We start from the raw sequence: 21,090 nt of genomic DNA on the forward strand, positions 1-21,090 counted from the left end.
GGCTAACTATGGCACAAAATTAGAGTCCTATAAAATATGAGAAATCGGTGCAATTCTTTTAAAAGAATTCTACAATTCTTATCCACATTAATTACAAATCGGTGCAATTCTTATCCATAAGAGAAAATTATTGTAATTAATGAATAACCCTTTGAAATGCACCTCCTTTGGAAAAGAAAATAAGAATTGTAGACCTCTTTTCCATAATTCCATCCATGCGCGCATCCATGCGCCACTTCTTTTTCAAAATTGGTGCATTTCATCGGTCTAAAAAAAGTCAAACAAAAATGATTGTAATTAATGTGGTCTTTTTGGTTTTCAATGTTAATAACACATTTGCACAAATATTTAAAAAGTAACATGGTAAAGATGAAGCAAAATTGGACTCCAAAAAGAGTACAGCGTTAATTGATTGAAATTGATGTGTACACGTGGTATATAATTAGAGTTCTAATTAGTGTTAGTTACAAAGTGGAACCAATAACAACTAACCACTTCTAATTTGTAAAAAAAATGTTGCAAAATCTCTCTGCTACACCTAGCATCTATCATTATTATTATTATTATTATTATTATTATATATAGATTTGTCAATTGGTCACCAATCATTCGCAAGCATGCACGAAAAAAATAAAAATAAAATTTACCCTACCTTTTCTACCTTTCGCTTCGCACTTTGTATTTTCTGGAAAACGTTTTACACGAAACAAACACAACCTTATTTTCAAAATTTATCTTGATGCCGTGTCCATTCTTATTATTTTCAAGTCAAATATAAAAAGCTTTACAATAATCATTATTATCATGATTCTCTCTCTGTCCTACATAGACAAATAGTGATAGTGTACTTTATTGCAATCACAAACATAATGATCACCCTTTGGCACGCATAAGAAGTAAGAACATCATTGTTCAAACATAAAAACAAAGAGCATAATGCCAGAGTAGTTAAAACAAGTTTCTCTTAATGAAAATATTTATGGTTTAAATGCAGTACTGTAATTATTGAATTATCAAAAAATAAAAAACTCATAACCATAACTAAAGTGGATATTCGGCAAACTCAACTTAATAAGAACTAGTTGGCTCAATTGACACATACTGAATATTTATTATTTCTTAACTTGTGTCGTGTTAAAAGCTCCGTACTTTATTGATGTTCTATTGTGAACCTTGTGATAGTGGAGTAGGCAACCTGAGAATAAATGTCAGAAAAATTCGATACCTAAGCACCAATTGCATAAGAGCCCGAAATCAGTGGCCCTTAATGGTCCAAAGATAAGACTATCTTTGTAAGATCACTAGTGGCGCATTACCTTACTCCTTTATAGTTTATTCTCCATCCACCAGCATTTCTTGGTACAATTTTTAATGGTGTTAATCCCTTGCCTTTTTTATATTTGTTTTGGCGCAAAAAAGTATTATATTTGCTTTGGTTTATAGAACATGTAGCCGAAAAAAGAGAAAATATCATCTCATGATGATAATTGATAATCCTAGCAAACTTGAGAAACATTTGTGGTCCAACTTTGCCCTGCACTGGCCACTGGCCACTGGCTACCTACCACACACCTCACTATCCCAATTAAATTTGACTAAGAAAATGATGCCTGGCTGACTTTAACATGAGGGCGAGATTCAGTGGCATGATTGGCATCAAATCTATATATCTATATATATAATAATAGGTGAAATAGAAAGAAAATCCAATTAGATTTCAATTAGATTTTTAATTTTGCGCCACTTGTCCTAACCAAAACTCAAAAAAAAAAAATCTAATTAGATTATAAATTTGACTCCAATTTTGTGTCATGTATCTTATCTAAATTTTCTAATTTTTGTGCCCAAATAAATGATGCATTAACATTTAACACGGAAGCCAAGAAAACCACAATGATAATGCTCATTAGCCTAAGCAAGAACATCTTACTTGCACACTTTTATGGAGATTATAAATTGGACTCTAATTTTGTGTCATGTATCTTATCTAAATTTTTTAATTTTTGTACTCAAATAAATGATTCATTAACATTTAACACAGAAGTCAAGAAAACCACAATAATAATACTCATTGGCCTAAGCAAGAACATCTCACCTGCACACTTTTATAGGTAATCTCAATAGAGTCTGGAGCTCTTCTAATCCCACAACCAGAATCAAGGAGTCCAACGAGAAAGACTATAAAACTAAAACATCATCTCCTCCTAATTCCGTATCGTCATCTCATGTCTCCTCCTCTCTCAACCTCTACCACTAAATCCACACATTACCCTCTCCTCCTTTTTACGTATTTCTCAAAGCAAGGTCAGGTTCAAACACAATGTTCAATCCCACTCTTCCTTACTTTACACTCTCATACATTAGTGCTTCATTGGCGCCTCCAAGAAGATTTCAAGCTCAATGATCCGTTTTTATTTTTTAATGCCCCTTTATATATTTTAAATAATAAAATGCAATATTCTCTTTCTTTTTTTTATTTTTTTTTATTTTTTTTTTATCTAATACTATCCTATGTATGATAAACCAAAAAAAAAAAAAAACCAATAGCATTAAAAAAAAAAAAAAAAAAAAACCAATAGCATTACTTAAATAATAAAATGCAATATATATTTTTCATTGTTTGATGTAATTCTATCATCCGTGTGATAAACCCAAAAAAACAAAAACAAAACAAAAACAAAAAAATTGACCAATAGCATCATTACAATTAACCAGTCCCATGCGGTAGCACGGGATTACATACTAGTAAACATTAATGAGTGTATTTTGATTCGCTTTCAATAACAAACTGAATTGCCAATTAGTATTAATTTCTTGAGGCTATAGAATGAACCTAAGAGTATATGCTACTTTTATAGTAGAATCGTATCATTTTTTATAAAATGTAGACCAAATTCAACAAGACAAGACTAACTTAAATACAACTAGAGTTGCAGATAGAATTGTTATATGGTCCTAGTAATGAATAAATTTTGGTTGGCATCCATGCTCTGTCAAGCTTCTGAGAAAAATGGATGAAAAGGAGAAAAGCTAGTTCTGAAATTTCACAACTGAAAATGATTGTTTCATTTTGCATTTAAATTAACAAGCATAATCCAAAATAATAACAACAACAAACTACACACTACAAGCATCAATGTTAAAAAGAAAAAAGAAATCAAACCCACTGCTGCTTTGTTGCCTCCATTCTCTCTAACAAGCCAGTAATCTCAGCTTCCATTCTGCGTTTCATGTTGAAATAATCACCATGTGAATTTTCCAAAACCTTTAGCTCCTCCAGTTTCTTCCTGCGCCTTTCCTCAGTCTCTTGCAAACATAGTTTGGCAAGCTTTCCAGCATACTCTTCTTCCACCTTGTCACTCTTAGTCCTAATCATCCGCCGGAAACCTTCAGCCTCTCTCCGTGCATCATCAGCCTTGTTCTGGAACATCCTCGCTTCTGCTTCCTTGATCCGCACTAAGCTTTCCAAGCTGTCAAAGCTATCTTTCTTTGACAATGACCCAAACCGGAAATCATCATCTGTTGTCAACTCACTCATTATGGAAGGTTTGAGGTCACTCTGACGAAGATCATTCGACAATAAATCATTGCGTATGCTAGAAGAGCTCATGTTGAACCCTGTATATTTTGGGGGTAGAGAAATGGATTGTGAAAGAGGGGTTGCTTCTTTTTTAAGGATAGATTGAGTTGCCACCAACTCATTTGAAGCCACAACAGGAGCAGGAACGCCAGACATGCCATCTGTGTCCATTTGTCCAAAAACCAAAACCTTCAGAGTTAGGCATGCACACAAAAAATGTGACTTTATGTTATGCATATTAAGACAAATATTCAACTGATATACATTATGTACATGGCTGTCTCAGATGGAAAAGTATCGTCATAGATGATAGTGAAAGATTGAAAATATGTGATGGCATTTCATAAAATTCAAACACCATTCACTGTAATGGCCTCCATTTTCTATGGTGGTCCTGTATAAAATTTAGGATTTTAAACCCTCAACTACCGAGTAAAACACAATTTTCTTCTTCAATTCGCATGTGGCATTCCTGTAAAACATTATAATGGGAAAACTTCTAGTTCTCAGAAGGTTCCTCCAATATTCTAATGAGTAAGAAGCATCTGGAACAAAATGACAGTTTCCCAGTCAGTTTCTTATCAAATTTAAAGTTAAAATGTGTGATGTGGCAAAGCTTTCTGTGAGGTCAAGTTAGCACTCTGGCTCAGTTAAATATAACTTTTATACTTCTCAAAATATTTTTTTAAAGGAACTTTCCAGATACACACTAGAAATTACCATGAAAACAGCAATGTGAATTACAATGCTATGAAACATAATTCAGTTGTTCAGGAATTAGAACTTAGTTATGAATTGTGAGCTTTCTAACAAATGCAATATCTATCCATGTTGCAGTTCCTTCCAATTAACCCATTTAGTACATATGTAGACCCAAAATAGAGAGAGAGAGAGAGAGAGAGAGAGAGAGAGAGAGAGAGACGGAGGCCTCGCCACGTCTTGTGGTATTTCCTGACCCTCGGTTATAACTCCCCCCAATGTTCTCTGGGGCTCAACCTCCTCGGGTGGTTGGTCAGTTAAAGATATATCCTCGGCGGTCTTCTCGTGACTCTCAACCGCTGGTAATGAGGACTCCTCCTCGGGAGCAGCAAGTGTAGTCTCACGAATTGCAATAGGGTAATATACCCTGTCCTCCCTCCTAAGGTCAGATGAGGCATCAACCCCTGCTTGGTTGAGGGCTTCATGCCAGGTCTAAGAACAGTAATGCCTGCACACTGCAGGAACTTGAGCCCGAAAGGTGGCTTCAGTCTTAGCCACCCCATCTGTGAAAGCCTCCTCCTCTGCTTGTTCTACAGAGCGCTCAGCGTCTATTTTTGCAAATACCGCCTCGTCTTTGGCTCTCACAGCCTCGTCCTTGGCATACTCGGCAACACCTTTCTCATGGATTGCCACGGTCAACTTTTCCTTCATATAGGCAATGTCCCCTTTGGCGGTCTATAGTTGACCCTCAACGTCTTGTAAGCGATTAGTTTGATCCTCAGCTTGCTTCCTGGCCACGACTAGGTCGGAGATAGCAGTATCCCTGGCCTTCATCATCTCCTCCAGATCCTCGGTCGCCTTTTTTAGGTCGGCCTCAGATCTCTTGAGGGTATTGGCAGCTTCCAGGAACTTGTCACACTCTTGCGCTAAGGCATTGTTCTGGCCATCGACCTCCTTGTCTAGAGGGCCCGCAAGTATCAAAACCCTCCTCCCCGTCCGAGGGAACGTGCAGCAGGGTTTTGAGGGGCTATTGTGGGGTCCGTGGGCCTGATAGCCTTGGCCCATCGTGTAGCAGGCCCAAGGCCCACGTCGGGGAATATTGACCATTCAAGGCTAAATTGGGGAAAGCCTCTTTTCTGGATCCCTGACAAGGATGATTTTGGGAAAGATCAGGCCCAAAGTAAGTTGTCACCCTCGCATTTAATGCATTCACCTAACCCCTCTAGCTGCATTAATGGAGATATAACCCCTTAGCAGGGCAACGTTGATCAGAGTGAACCACTTGAGTACTGATAAGGCCTCTGATGGGACGGACGGCCAGAAGAGAGGCAAATGGATGATCAACAGATGGAATAAGGAGATAGGAAGATGAATACTGTATAAGAAAAGCAAGTAAAGTAAAAAAAAGGAGGGGGGGAAGAAGAAGGGGAAGAAAAGGGGCTCATCGGCCATGGGCCGAGGAGCATCCCCCCAGTTGTAAAGAAACTCTAAGTATTTTCTTTTATAAAAAAGAGTTCATGCTTGATGAACGATGGTCAGTGCCTAAACCTTTAACCCACTCTCTATAAATTTATTATTTGGGCTTGTTGGGCTGAAAACCCATTCATACTCAGGGTCAAATCCAAACTGAGTTCCTACACTTACATATTACATATTCTACATTCTATTTTAATTAAAATATCAAAATTTTCTTGAATTTAATTGCATATCTTTCTTCAATCCCCACAACCATCCTCCACTTTTTTCTTTTATTCTCAGTAAACAGAAAAAAAGAATAAAAAATTGAAATACACAACAACATCACTTATGTATATTTGCACAAATACAATAATAAATATGCATTTTGTACAATGAATGTATAAGTTGAATTGCATTTTTTTGGGTTGATTGTGTAAAATTTTGCCCTTATGCAATTTTACATCTGATGTGAATTCTTTAAGAAGGTCAGTGTTAGGGAGGGTATAGGGACATAATTTTTTGCGTTACAACTATTAATTGTGACAATTCAAAAGTGGTTGAATGTAAGCATAGAAAGGGAAAAAAAAAAAAAAGTCCATGTACTAATGTACAAATAATTGTTCATACTTATCATGAATCACTTTAATAAATTGTGGCAAATGTTAGGGTGGTCGTAATGTCGGTTTAGTGTGAAAGGATAGTCTTCTCAAGGCAAATGTTAGAGCATTCACATCACTCCATTTATAATAGAAAAATGTGTAAAATTTACATTGTTTTGCTTAAAAATGACTTACATCAGTTTGTGTATAATTGTGTAAATTTACAAGTTTATTGCAGTAATCGTTTAATAAAAGAGTTTATTGCACTAAAAAATGACTCACAAGTTTAATGTAAATTTACATTGTTTTGCATTTAGTTGTTTATTATTTCTTTACATATCTTGAGGACGAAAGAAAAGAGTGGATAATGTGTGTGAAGAAAAAGAAACAATAAAAAAAATCAAGAAAAATTGATATTTTAATAAAATATAGCGTAAAATAGATAATTTGATGTGGGATACTTTGAAAAGTAGTTGTGTAAAAAAAAAAAAAAGTAGGCTCTTCTCCTAAAATAAACGTGAATTTTTCAATATAAATTCTCTAGTGGTAGTAGTGTGAAAGGATAGCATTCACAACGAGTCCTTGGCCACGAGAGTTAGAGTGTATTTGGATACCACTTAGTTACTAAAAATGAAAAATTTATTACTGAAAATATTGTAGCAAAATAATTTTTAAATTTGTAAATAATAATGTGTGACTCAAATTTATATTGAAATATGCATTTAGATGACTTTTATGAGTTTGTAAACAGTACTATAATACTTATATTTTTTCAACAAAACCCACAAACACAAACACGAAACGCTTTCCGCACACTTAAAGAGTGGGTAGAGAGGTTGGCTACAAGTTCTTAGTTTTTTCATAGGAGAGTGTGTGTTTGTTAAAAAAGAGTGGTGCCGCCTGACATTAGGCCGAATCTCGGCAATAATTTTTGAAATTTATCCACAAAGTAAAAGAACAGCAAATAAACTATTCTCAACTATTCATGTTTTTTTTTTTTAATGGACACTCTATTAGGAAAAAAAATAATAATAAAAAAAAGGAGAAAAAGAAAAAGGACACTCAACGTGCTTTCTCTCTCCCCCACTAGTATAAATAGGCAAAGCGTCGAACCCCAAAGTTCAAACTATGCCTACGAGCTAGAAAGTAGAATCAAATTTGTTCACCTTAACTACACTTCACACCCACCATCAAGTCTCATATTATCAACTCTCCCAAGTCCAAGTACATATCTCTATTTAAGCTCCTTATCTTTCCAACCAAATCTCTCTTCACAACACACAACAAATAGTAGACAACGCCAACACCAACACCAACACCAACACCAACAACAATGGTAGTCCTATCCAAACCAGCAATTGAACAGTACTCTTTTATTAGAAACTGCATACCCACCACCACATTTTATACTGGAATTCCCATAATAGACCTCTCAAAACCTGACTCCAAGAACCTCATAGTCAAGGCCTGTGAAGAGTTTGGATTCTTCAAGGTCATCAATCATGGAGTCCCACTTGAGTTTATTACCAACTTGGAATCTGAAGCTATTAAATTCTTCTCCTTACCACTCTCAGAAAAAGAAAAAGCAGGGCCTCCTACTCCAATGGGGTATGGTAACAGGAGTATTGGATCCAACGGTGATATTGGTTGGGTCGAATACCTTCTTTTATCAACCAATCCAGATTCATGCTCTCACAAATTTCTCTCAGTTCTTGGAGAAAACCCAGAAATGTTCCGGTATGAAATACACACAAGAACAACCACAAGTTGAATTTGATTCACTTAGTTTAACCTTTTTCTTTTTGGTTAACTTGCATGTCTAGAACTCGACTTTTTTTTTTTTTTTATCAAACACCAAGTAATTATTACAGGGAACTAACACGTTTGTGTTTTATTGTTATTGCAGTTCTGCTTTGAATGACTATATATTAGCTGTGAAGAAGATGACCTGTGAGGTTCTTGAATTAATGGCTGATGGATTGAAGATTCCAACAAGTAATGTGTTCAGTAAGCTTTTGAAGGATGAAAAGAGTGACTCTGTTTTCAGGCTCAATCACTACCCTCCATGCCCAGACTTTCAGCCTTTGGAAGATAGCAATATGGTTGGATTTGGAGAGCACACTGACCCACAAATCATTTCTGTGCTGAGGTCCAACAACGCATCTGGCCTCCAAATTTCTCTGAGAAATGGGAATTGGATTTCAGTCCCACCTGATCAGGACTCATTCTTCTTTCTTGTGGGTGACTCTTTGCAGGTAAAGCTACAGTTCTAATAGCCAAAAACAGAGTTTAATTCTAATATCCAATTCCCTACTCCTATGGATTACATAGGAGACTAATTATTTGTCAAACTCAACTTTAGCTTTTACAAGCTAGCGGGTTGTTCATGTTTTGTTTGATTGATTGATTTATTTTCATTTTGGGCTCTCTTTCTAAATATAGAAAACAGAGGTTTTATAGTTTGTTAGTATTCTATTTGTGTCATCACTCATCACTCTCATAGTCACCCCCAATAATTTTTCATGTACCTAAGCTACTATTTGAACTATTTTGCCCTGCCCGTGTCCCATAAGAAAAAAAAAGAAAAAAAAGAAAAAAAATATTTTTTACCCTATATTTATTTTTTTTACTGACGTAAATATCAAGAGATCTTCGAGTTTCTGATTATTCCTTCAATACGTGTAGAACAAAATCTAATTATAAGAATAAATAGTTTTATCTAGTATGGGTTTTGCTTGGTTTATCTTATCTTTAACATTGAATTTTTGTTTAATGGTTTTTTTTTTTTGGTTGGTTGGTGGATGTGTGCAGGTTATCTTTAACATTGAATTTTTGTTTAATGGGTTTTTTTTTTTTTTTTTTGGTTGGTTGGTGGATGTGTGCAGGTTATGACCAATGGAAGGTTCCAAAGTGTGAGGCACAGGGTTCTGACAAACAGCTTGAAATCAAGAGTTTCAATGATCTATTTTGGAGGACCACCTTTGAGTGAGAAAATAACTCCATTACCTGCACTTATGAAAGGAGAAACAAGCTTGTACAAAGAGTTTACATGGCTTGAGTACAAAACATCAGCTTATAATACAAAATTGGCTGATAATAGGCTTGGGCACTTTGAGAGAATTGTAGCCTCGTAATGTTACATAAGTCTCACCTTTTTGGGAAAAAAAAATAAAAAAATGCATGGTGGCTTAATAGTACTTAAAAAATAGGTTTGAAATAGTCGACCGAATAACTCAAAAACCAAAAAAAAAAGAGGGTAGTATATCAAATTTCCAATAGATGGAATACTTCCACTTTGTATTTTCTTTGTTGCTTTGCTTGGTTTGCCTCCTGTTTCAGCTACAAACTTCTTGTGATCACCTCTCTTGTTAATAATACTGTAGTTTCTTTTTTATTCCAAAACTGTTACAAGATTACCATTATTATCTACCATTGTAAAAATGGAATTTACTCAGTTCAGGTTACCTATGGGCAATAGAAATGTTAAGAACTCCTCCACAAGAAATTAAAACCATGATTGAATGGCTAGCTAATTATATTTTCCTAAACTATATTATCATCATTTTATATAAATTTACTAATTAACCAATTTGTTATAAAAGGTTTATAATAATCTGATATTGAAATCAATGTGACATCACAAGCATCATTAATAAAAAAAAATTATGTTATATTTAAAATTTGACACAATAATTTATAAAAATGATATATTAAATTTTGTAATATTTTTAACATCACTGTTATATAATATCATGCACATGGACATGGACTTAAGCAGCATGTCCAAGATGTTCAATCCCTTTTAGGTTTTTTATTTTTATTTCTATGAAGTGATAAAATTGAGTAAGAACGTCTTGGTAGCAAATTATAAGTTTAAAACTTTAAGAAATAGAGACTACGTGTGTGTTTGGCACCCGCTTAAAAAGCTAGCTTATTTTATTATTTAGCTTATTTTTGCTACTATTAATGGGTGTCATTGCACTTTTTGGTACTATTCATAGGTCTTGCTGTACTATTTTAGCTAACTTTTATCTTTATCTACAGTACTTTCAGCAAAAAGTTTTCAGTTTCAGTAAAAGAAGCAGATCCTAAATAGTGGAATTTTAACAATCTATAGTTCGCAACGGAATTTTAACAATCAATTTTAGGCATACTTCTCTTAGCCTAAATCGATGATCACGCAGAAGTTTTGAGATTGTTTTACATTGTCTAGACCCAGCATCCACACAGACTAGCAATTCAAACTTGTTCTATATTCTAGATTGTTTATCCCATGAACAAAAACATTTCTCCGATGGTGTTACATGCTCTATAATTATGCAAAACAACCCACAACCTAAGAACCTCACAATACTCTACAAAAACTATGGAAAATACAAATTTTATTCATTATATGATGGGTTCCACTTATAGTGTTTATATATACATCACTCCATTAATATTGAGTGTGATAGTATGCATAGTAGGGTAGCGTAATTGTTCAAGACATTATTCTATAACTCCTGAATATTATTCTAGGTGAGGAATATAGAGGGACATGCCCACTCTCAATTTCTAACAAAAACAATTACTTTAAATATGCTTATATAAAAAGAATAAAATGACTCTTTCGAAATGGACTAGGGTCTCTTTTTCCTCCTCTCTCCTTAATAAATTATATTTACTTATAAATATATATATATATATATATATTTAAAGACCGACCATCCTTATAAATTTACAATATTTATTGATAAAACCTAGGAAGAAGTGGTTTTATAAAAAAAGAAAAAAAATTATAAAAAAAACCTAAGAGGTACGAAAATGAAGAATTAAAAAAAAAAAATGGTCAAAATTATGTCGATAGCAGGAGGTAAATAATTATGTCGTGTGGGCTCTTCTGGGTCGGGACCAGTTTCCGCGAAATTGCATGCAACAAACCATGGCTTGCGCCAGCCAGGTCGATATTAAACCGCGTGAAAGAATGTGAACTTCACACTATACATACATTGCTATTGGTTGCTATCTCAGCCCTTTGGTTAACAACAATACACTTAGGCAAGGAGCATGTGATTCAAACATTGCTCTTGGTTTTGATGCCAAGTGTTTTCCTAGTCATTTCCCTTTTGTTTCCTTCTCTCCCTCCCCCCAAAAAGCATCTCCTTAGTCATTTTTTTTTTAGGAATATAATAAATCAAAAAAATTTGTTCGCACATTTCAATATCCAGACTTGATACACGTCACTCACAAAATGTGGACATCAAGTATTTACAATTTTTCAACTAATTTTCACACTTTCTTAATGGGTGTGTATATTGAGTGTACGTATTGGAGTGTGAGATAATCATGGACCCATATGAAAAAAATTGCCATTTGTATGAACTACAATGGTATTGATTGGTGTGTTTTGTTTTAGAGTTTGAGAAATATCTCTACGTTTTTTAAAACTAAATTATATATTTTTAAGTATGAGGATATTTTGCTTTTAAGTTTAAAATTTTGAGTTTTTATCCTCATGTTATATAGAGCTTTGATTTAAGTCATTCAGTTAAAGTCCTTGATAATATGGTCATTAGATGATTTTTCTCCCATGATCTAGCATCACACACGATCCATATTGCATCCATTTTGGAAAGAGCCACGGAGGTTGTTGAGGAAATGGTAAATGGATTAGAAGTAGTATACATTTATTATATTTCCGAAGTATTCGCTAATCAACCATCCATCAACAACAAATTTGGCTCTGCTAATAGAAAATTCAAATTTTGCTCTATAGTGTTTGGTTGATAGAAATTTAAGGAGAGAATTCAAAATTCTTAGGAGTTTTCTTAAATTATAAGTGTTATTTTGAATCCTAGTCATGAAAATTAGAAAATCATGAGATATCATAATTCTCACAATTTATGACATTCTAAATTCTCACCTAAAACTTAGGAATTTTTCTTACCTAAATTCTCACTTAATATACATTTTTCTTATCTAGATAATTGTTTATTGGTATCAAATTGACTGATAATAGGGGTGTCCACGGGTCAATTTGGGTTAGGTTTGAGTTCAACTCACACCTGACTTGGTCCCATTTGGTGGTGGAGAACCAAACTTGTTGTCAACCGATAAGGGGGGTTGAATTGGACAGATCTAATTTCCATTGGTTGTGGTCAAATTTGGGCAAAATCAGTAATAACAAAGAGGCAGAGCAACGATTGAATCTCATTGGTCCAATGAGATCTCGCTAGATCTGGTGAGAAATCTACCAAATTTGACTTGATTCTTTTCCAGAATGGGTGGATCTCTACTGAATTTCATCAAATTTGAAGGTTTTCAAGGTCGAATCAAGCCGAGGTGGATTTTGGAGGATAAGACCCATCACTCAACTTGCTAACATTAGTTTTTGAAGGTAAAGACCCATTGTCGACAACTGGGGTCATACAATCGAGCAGATTAGGTCCGGCCGGTTGGGTTGAGTGGGCAGGTGGCTTGGATAGCCTTACCTTATAGTATGTGTTTGTTTCAAAAAAAAAAAATTGGTAATTATTCCACATTGCTTAAAATAGTGTGTTATGTGCAGTATAACTTGCTTCACCCTCTTTTAAAAGTTATTATGGCTTTTGAGTAGAGTTTATTGTATTGTTTGGTGTGAGAACCCTATTCCCTCTCCTTTTCATGTGAGTGTCTTTGTTTCTAAAATATGTAAATGGCTGATAGTAGAGTTTAGATTTAACTTTTTTCTTTTTAGAAGTGAGGTTTGTTTAAATTTGTGTATCCAATAGATATGTTACGATCAAGTGTCTGACATAACTTAAGTGCAAGTTCAACCATGTGTATATAAGTTTTTAGGTACTCTTGCCATCTAGATTTCAAGGGTAAACTCTGCCTATGAGTTTGTATGAAAATATTAATTATGGTTTTAACTCACAATTTTCACTTGACACACTAATATTTTTTTATTAATTTTCCCATGCATGTATATATGTTAATTTGTATGTATGTGAAACATGCTAAAACTGATCCCTTTTAATCGAATACGAGTAACCAAACAGTCTACGGATTTCTAAAATCAATTCTCAGTACTTATCGGACTCTAAGATTTTCTCAACAATTCAATTAGCCATGATTTTTATAAATAAAAAAAGAAACAGAAAAAAATAAAAAATAAAAAAAGAAGCCAGGAATTTAAACTCGCAAGAATCTTAAATTCTCATAAATTAAATTTAGGTCGACTAAACACTGATAAAATCATTCTAAATCATAATTATCTTTTGAATTTTTTGGAAATCCTTCTTTGAATAAATGTTATAAAAATTGAATATAAATCCAAATATCTACAACCTCTATTATATTAAGAAAAAATTCTTCAGTTGCTCAATTGCCCAATCTTCTCATTACCTAGCTGGGTTTGGATTCTGTGTTGGGTCTTTTGGCTTATGTGGAGCCTAGTTTTTTGGACCTGACTTAGAAGTTTTAGGGTTTTAAATGGTTTTTGCCGTTGTTGTGAGGCTTAGTTCATGGACCAAAGGCTTGGGCTTATTGCCAGACCTATTTTGAGGTTATATGTATTTTTACTTCAAAATCAGGGTTTAATGTATTGTAACCAATAAGTCACCTTTGGATTATTCTCTTAAACATAGTGAAAATTGCTACAACTCCATGGGCATGAATATATTGTCGAATTACGTAAATCTTTTTGTCATAATATTGAATTTTCGGAATTGTGTTTTAAAATTTGAAAATTTAATATAGTTGATGTTTTTTACTCCCTTTACTAAATGTTTTTTTTTTTTTTTTTTTTTTTTAGTAATGCTAAACAGTGAACTATGAAGACCAAAAGTATGAACAAAATTGGCTTCTTCTTGCAAGTTGCAAAATGATAAATGGATTGCGGTGGGATTGTTTTGCACAACTAAACAACAGTATATGGTGAGCTGTGGGAATTTTAATCTAAGCAACGAGAATTGCTGTGGTATTCCGAAGAAACTGAGTCAAGGACGGTGGTGAGAGTACGGTCCTCGTGCAGTGGATGTATATTGCTTGCAGTTGCAGGAACAAGCCTCCTAGGATAGTGAGGTACCGACTTTTAAAATCAGAGATTAATTCTCTTTGGAAGAAAATTTTGCATACTTTTACTACTTTAGCGAACAAAAAACGTGACATGTTATCTTGATGTCTTAATGGTGGTGTCAAATCGTGCACCGCATGCAGTGAGCCGAACGAGTTGACTGCAACACGAATGTCGGATTCTCTATCCATGAATGCAGCGTGCTGGCATTTTCTTTTCTTTTAAGGTGTGATTATCTTTTGTGATGAAATTGTGGGGGTATTGTTTGGATATTTGAAATGGAAAGGCAAAAAAAAAATAGGATAGTGAGGTACCGACTTTTAAAATCAGAGATTAATTCTCTTTGGAAGAAAATTTTGCATACTTTTACTACTTTAGCGAACAAAAAACGTGACATGTTATCTTGATGTCTTAATGGTGGTGTCAAATCGTGCACCGCATGCAGTGAGCCGAACGAGTTGACTGCAACACGAATGTCGGATTCTCTATCCATGAATGCAGCGTGCTGGCATTTTCTTTTCTTTTAAGGTGTGATTATCTTTTGTGATGAAATTGTGGGGGTATTGTTTGGATATTTGAAATGGAAAGGCAAAAAAAAAATATATGACTAGAAATTTTGATTAGACATAAAGATTTTTTAGAATTCATTTATTTTGCTGAAAGTACTGTAGATAAAAGTAAATGTTAGTTGAAATAGTACAGCAGAACTCATTAATAGTACTAAAAAATACAGTGAGACCCATAAATAGTAATAAAAATAAATTGAATAGTAAAATAAATTTGTAAAAAATAAGCTAACCAAACAGACAATAGAAACCGTTTTGGTTAGGCGATTCGGTAGATTAAAAATACGTTTTTAAAATCCAAAAAAATAGTTGGGTACGATTACAAGTAGTATCTCTGGTTGTGTTGCTCTTAAAAAACTCAAGTCATAAAACTCAATACCGTTTTATGTAATTTTCCCCTATAATTTTATACTTGCTACTTCCATCCATGCACTATTACCCATTCAACGTACGTAATTGTAAAGCGCCACGCAGATGCTTTTTTCGACATAAAATTGAACATTGCAATTCTTATTTTTATTATGTTTAGTCACAGAACAGTAGGTTTTCTTTTTTTTTGAAAGGAGAACAGTAGGTTTTCACTATTGAACTCATTAGTTTCGTCATTCATATAATCTTTCATAAGATTCATTTATACATTTTTCTACTCAACTACACATATACATGGGCGGCTTTGCATTAAGGCCAAGGGGTTCATCATATAATCTTTCATAAGATTCATTTATACATTTTTCTACTCAACTACACATATACATGGGCGGCTTTACATTAAGGCCAGGGGGTTCAAATGAACCCCCGACTTGGCTCAAACAAAATTTTTATATATAAAATTTTAAAAAAAAAATTCATTTTGAACTCTTAAAATAAAAATTTGAACACCATAATCCTAAATTTTGTTTGAACCCAATTGAAATAAGCTTGAAACTTGAATATGATCATCTTAATTTTAATTTCACAATATTTTTACAATAATATGAGGTAAGTTATAACTACTCTTTATCTAGACCCACAATTAACAATATTTTTTTTATCTACCTTTAACAATTGGCCACCTAGATTTTGTTGTGGAATTTTTTTGAAAGTATTGTATCAATTCCAAAAATTTTACTCATTCATTAAAAAAAAATATGAATATTCTTTCCAAGATTTTGGCTTACTTTGCAATTGACAAGGAAATGAATTTGTTTTTCCTTACAATTTTCTTCTTCATTAACAAAAAAATTACATTACAGTTACAACCAACACATCTGTACAAATTTGTATCTATATCTGTAATTTTTTCCTCATTCTCTCTATCTCGCTTTAGCCCTTTTATTTTTTTCTTAGTTTTTCTTTTTATCTCCAGTTATCTCCAATTCTAAGAGAGTGACTATGTCTATGTGTATGATTAAGAAGTCATCCACTTCAAACGTAAAATCTTATATCAGTTACTATTTTATTTTCTTAGTTTCAAATTTACTCCTAGTTCTACTCCTAAGTGTGTTACTAGTCTTCTCCTTCTTTATCATAAATTTTTATATAATTGATATTACATATAAATATACTAAGTTATTATTAATTTGACAAAAATGTATGATTAGTAATTTAATTACATTAGTATTATCTCCAATTCTAAGAGAGTGACTATGTCTATGTGTATGATTAAGAAGTCATCCACTTCAAACGTAAAATCTTATATCAGTTACTATTTTATTTTCTTAGTTTCAAATTTACTCCTAGTTCTACTCCTAAGTGTGTTACTAGTCTTCTCCTTCTTTATCATAAATTTTTATATAATTGATATTACATATAAATATACTAAGTTATTATTAATTTGACAAAAATGTATGATTAGTAATTTAATTACATTAGTTTATGCATTTAATAGTTGTTGTCTTACCTATTTTATAACAGTTTTAGGCTATTGTATTGTAGGGACTGGATCTGAGCACATCTTCTGCTGACGAGTGGACTTAGATCCAACTAGCCCAATACAATAAATTTGTAGAGAATGGGTTTAAGAACTAGGCCTTAGCGCATGGACAACGGTCAATATGATGTTCACCACCATCAAACATAGACGAACTGAGATTATCTTAGAAAGTCTGTCCTTGGCTCAATTCGAGAAGCTTTGTAGTAATTATTGAATGAGCATGGTTACATGAATCCGTAGTGTACCACTAGAACTCTCTGAGTGTTCTAGTGGTACATTACTCTCTTGACTTCATAGCTTATAAGGCAGCAAGTGGAGGGGTTTTTTTTTTTATTGTGGATACCTTAGGCATGCAAGGCAACGTCCTAGGCATGCTTGGCAACGTCCTCGGACGGAGTCCTAAAAGTATCACATCAAAGGAAACCCCCCCCCCTCCCCACACTTGCTGCCTTATAAGCTATGAAGCCAAGGGAGTAGTGTACCCCTAGAATACTCAGAGAGTTCTAGTGGTACACTACTCCCTTAACTTCACAGCTTATAAGGCAGTAAGTGGGGGGGTTTTCCTTCGATGTGAGACTCCTAAGACTCCGTCCGAGGACATTGCCAAGCATGCCTAGGATGTTGTAAAGCATGCCGAGGGCGGTCTAGGATGTTGTCATGCATGCCTAGGACGTTGCCTTGCATGCCTAAGGTACCCACATGTATAATATAGTTGTATTGTATACTAAATTGTATTTAGAATATTATTTTAGATTATTGTATATAATATGGAAGTTTATCTATAGAAAAAAAAGATTAATCATTTAATTTTTTACTCACGCCTCATGACAAATGACAAATTCCTAACTTTGCTATTGCTAACCCCCTTAGAAAAAAAATCCTGGAGCTGCCACTGCAAATATATGACCTATGACACCCGTGATAATTTTTTACGTGGACATGTCGAAATGTCAATCCTAAAATTATAACCTTTATGAACTGGAAGATATATTTCTTACTTAAATCATCCACACGGTAAATATTAAAAAACAAAAGTGCCTAACCATACCGTTCAATAAAAAGATATATAACTAAATAACAAAGTCATATAAACTCTTCAAAATTAAGCATAAACAAAAAATAACTCCTGGTAAAACATACCTACTAGATATTATTTGAACTTCTAATACATAAATTCCCCAAAGTAATTGTGTGTTTGAAATCTCAATCATAGTACACTTGAAAGCAAGAATAATTGTCTAACGATCTCTTAAAACTAAGAGCTTGAGCAAGTAATCTGAAAATTATCGAAATAGTATATAATGATTTGTATAGCCCAGTACGTCAAAAGCCACACACACCATTGAGTGAGGTGACGAATATGAGTACGGTTAAATGGATATAAAGCATTATCAACAACAACAAAAAAGGTTATCAAAGGTTATTCAAAAAGGAATAACACAATGAATCATGATAAGAATTAAGTTCAAGATATGGTTCATACTTCATAGAACTAAGTTCAAGATAAGTTCAAGATATGGTAGGAAAAAAAACATTAGTTTATGCATTTAATAGTTGTTGTCTTACCTATTTTATAACAGTTTTAGACTATTGTATAATATAGTTGTATTGTATACTAAATTGTATTTAGAATATTATTTTAGATTATTGTATATAATATGGAAGTTTATCTATATAAAAAAAAAGATTAATCATTTAATTTTTTACTCACCCCTCATGACAAATGACAAATTCCTAACTTTGCCATTGCTGACTCCCCTAGAAAAAAATCCTGGAGCCGCCACTGACGATAGCCCGTTTGCGTCTTTAGTACCGTAGGTGTTTCTGCCGAGAACCGATCCAAACGTCATCGCTTACTTCAAGATCGCCGATTAGGATGAGAATTGCTTGATCAAAGACAAGGAGTTGCAATGCGCGTTGTCTTCATACGATTAGAGCTTCAGCTTGAGGACCGTTCATCTTCTCATGCATCACTTCACCAATTCCAACACCAAGAAAATCAGTTAGTGTTTTCATTTTTGGAAAATTTATTGTAACTGAATTTTTTAATGGTGTAACTGAAAATTGATTTATTAAAAAACCAGTTTGGGAAAAAAAAATCGAAAATCTTTCTAAATTGGTTTTGCTGGTGAATGATTTCAAGTGAAACACAGAGTTCAAAACAAATTTGCAATTAGAACCAGAGGCGGGTCAGTGCTGGGGTTTCTTTACTCTCTCCCCTTCTCTCTCTCTCATGGGTGGGTTTGTGAATTTTTTTTTTTTTTTTAGAAGCAGTGGGTTTGTGAATCAATTGCAAATACTGGTTTTAATTTAGTACCGGTTTGTGAATTTCTTACGTGTAAATTTATTTTGTAATTTTTAATTAAAAAATGTGTCATGTTATTAAAAAAATGTCAAGTCATTGTTTCATTAATCACGTAAGTAACACTAATAACAACAATTAGTAAAATGATTAATACAGCTCAGTTTTAAAATTTGAGGGACCAATTGTGCACTCTTGAAACTTGATGGACCAATTGTGCGTACAAGGTAAACTTGATAGACCAATATTATAGTTTCGCATAAAATTTTTCTCATGAGTTGAGTTTAAGTCTACCATATGAGCTAAGTTTAAGTTACATCTTTTATAATTTTAAGTAATCTTACATCACTTAATGGAGTAATTTTTAATTGGATTAATATTTTGAAAATTCTACGATTTTTATATAATTTTTATATTTTTAAAATACATATCAAATTTTATGTCAATCAGATGTTGTTAATACTTGATCCATAAACTCATATTTTATGCATAGTTTAAAAATACAAAAACTGAAAACTTAAATATTTGATAGATAACATACAACATTCGATTTTCAAAAAAATTTAATACGCATGTTAATAATAAAAAGAAAATCTAATACCACGATGAGATTTCCAAAATATCAAACTAATATAAAATTATTAGGTAATGTAAAGTTCAAGCCTTGTGATTCGATATTATTTCTAGAGCTCGTGGCATGACCGCATCAATCATCATGCGATACCAAAAAACCAATAATTAAAATTGGACTAAACAGTACATTCACATCACTTTTTTCGTGAAGCCAACGAGTGTACAAATATTTTGATGAGGATGGGTAAAGAATAGAGCATCGTGGTGCAAGAATACACCTAGCATCCACATTTTGTACTACTAAATCTAGGATGGGATGTAATGCAGTTAGGTTTAATTAGAGATCGCCCATAAACTAATGATAATATTACAAATAAGACGTCTTTTATATAAGAAAAACGGCTAAAATGCTAAAAACACTAAACAGTACATTCACATCACTTTTTTCGTGAAGCCAACGAGTGTACAAATATTTTGATGAGGATGGGTAAAGAATAGAGCATCGTGGTGCAAGAATACACGTAGCATCCACATTTTGTACTACTAAATCTAGGATGGGATGTAATGCAGTTAGGTTTAATTAGAGATCGCCCATAAACTAATGATAATATTACAAATAAGACGTCTTTTATATAAGAAAAACGGCTAAAATGCTAAAAACATTTTTAAGGTTTGAGCTAATACCAAGCACTAGATAAATTCGTTAAAAAAAAAAAAAAATGACATGCGTTACCTATTTCACAAATATCATTTGAAACAATCACGTGGCTAATGTTCATCCTCTAATTATTTAACAATCATCCAACTGCATGCTAGATTCTACCTTGCATATAACCGTGTGAACTATAAAGCGCTGGATTAATATATTAACTAAGCAATTATAGATTTTTTTTTTTTTGAATTAACTAAGCATGGCAATGTTAATGAAAATTTTACATATTATTGTGCTAAAATAAAAATAATTATTAAAAATGGTAAAAGGTACTCTCTCTGTCTATGTTTGGAGTAATTTACAATTTTCCCGTCTTGTTTTTGAAATTAACCAATTTTCCCTTCTATATTTGGGAAAAGGTCAAATACTTCAAATCCGATACTTTTTTCAATTCAATCAAATGGAATTACAATAATTACAAATACAATCCAATAAAATAACAATGCAATTCTCAACTTTTTATCTTCCTTGTGGTGTATGACTCATAATTTTTTCAAAAGATTCTGTTGAATTTAATTAAAAAGTAACAAATTTAGAGTATTTGCTCATTTCTCAAATATAGAATGGAAAATTGATTTGTTTCAAAATAATAGGAAAAATCGTGAACTACTCCAAATATAAAAAAATAAAGTGTTTTTTTTCCCAAAATATTTT

At 33.1% G+C, this 21,090-nt stretch overlaps 1 protein-coding gene across 1 annotated transcript; it reads left to right on the plus strand.

Moving 5' to 3' along the window:
* Positions 1 to 7,464: 7,464 nt before the first annotated feature.
* On the plus strand, positions 7,465 to 9,730 carry LOC112017109 (gibberellin 2-beta-dioxygenase 1). Its single transcript, XM_024049575.2, has 3 exons — positions 7,465 to 8,073; positions 8,243 to 8,591; positions 9,222 to 9,730. Exons 1-3 carry the CDS (start codon positions 7,670 to 7,672, stop codon positions 9,468 to 9,470), a joined length of 1,002 nt encoding a protein of 333 aa, XP_023905343.1. The 5' UTR covers positions 7,465 to 7,669; the 3' UTR covers positions 9,471 to 9,730.
* The last annotated feature ends 11,360 nt before the right edge of the window (positions 9,731 to 21,090 follow it).

The sequence above is a fragment of the Quercus suber genome, unplaced genomic scaffold (assembly GCF_002906115.3).
Source record: "Quercus suber isolate HL8 unplaced genomic scaffold, Cork oak 2.0 scaffold_204, whole genome shotgun sequence".
In the NCBI taxonomy this organism is placed as follows: Eukaryota; Viridiplantae; Streptophyta; class Magnoliopsida; order Fagales; family Fagaceae; genus Quercus; species Quercus suber.

Coding starts and splice junctions, on each gene's coding strand:
- LOC112017109 (XM_024049575.2), top strand. CDS start 7,670: ATGGTAGTCCTATCCAAACCAGCAATTGAACAGTACTCTTTTATTAGA. Junction 8,074..8,242: donor GAAAACCCAGAAATGTTCCG/GTATGAAATACA, acceptor TTGTTATTGCAG/TTCTGCTTTGAATGACTATA. Junction 8,592..9,221: donor TTGTGGGTGACTCTTTGCAG/GTAAAGCTACAG, acceptor GGATGTGTGCAG/GTTATGACCAATGGAAGGTT.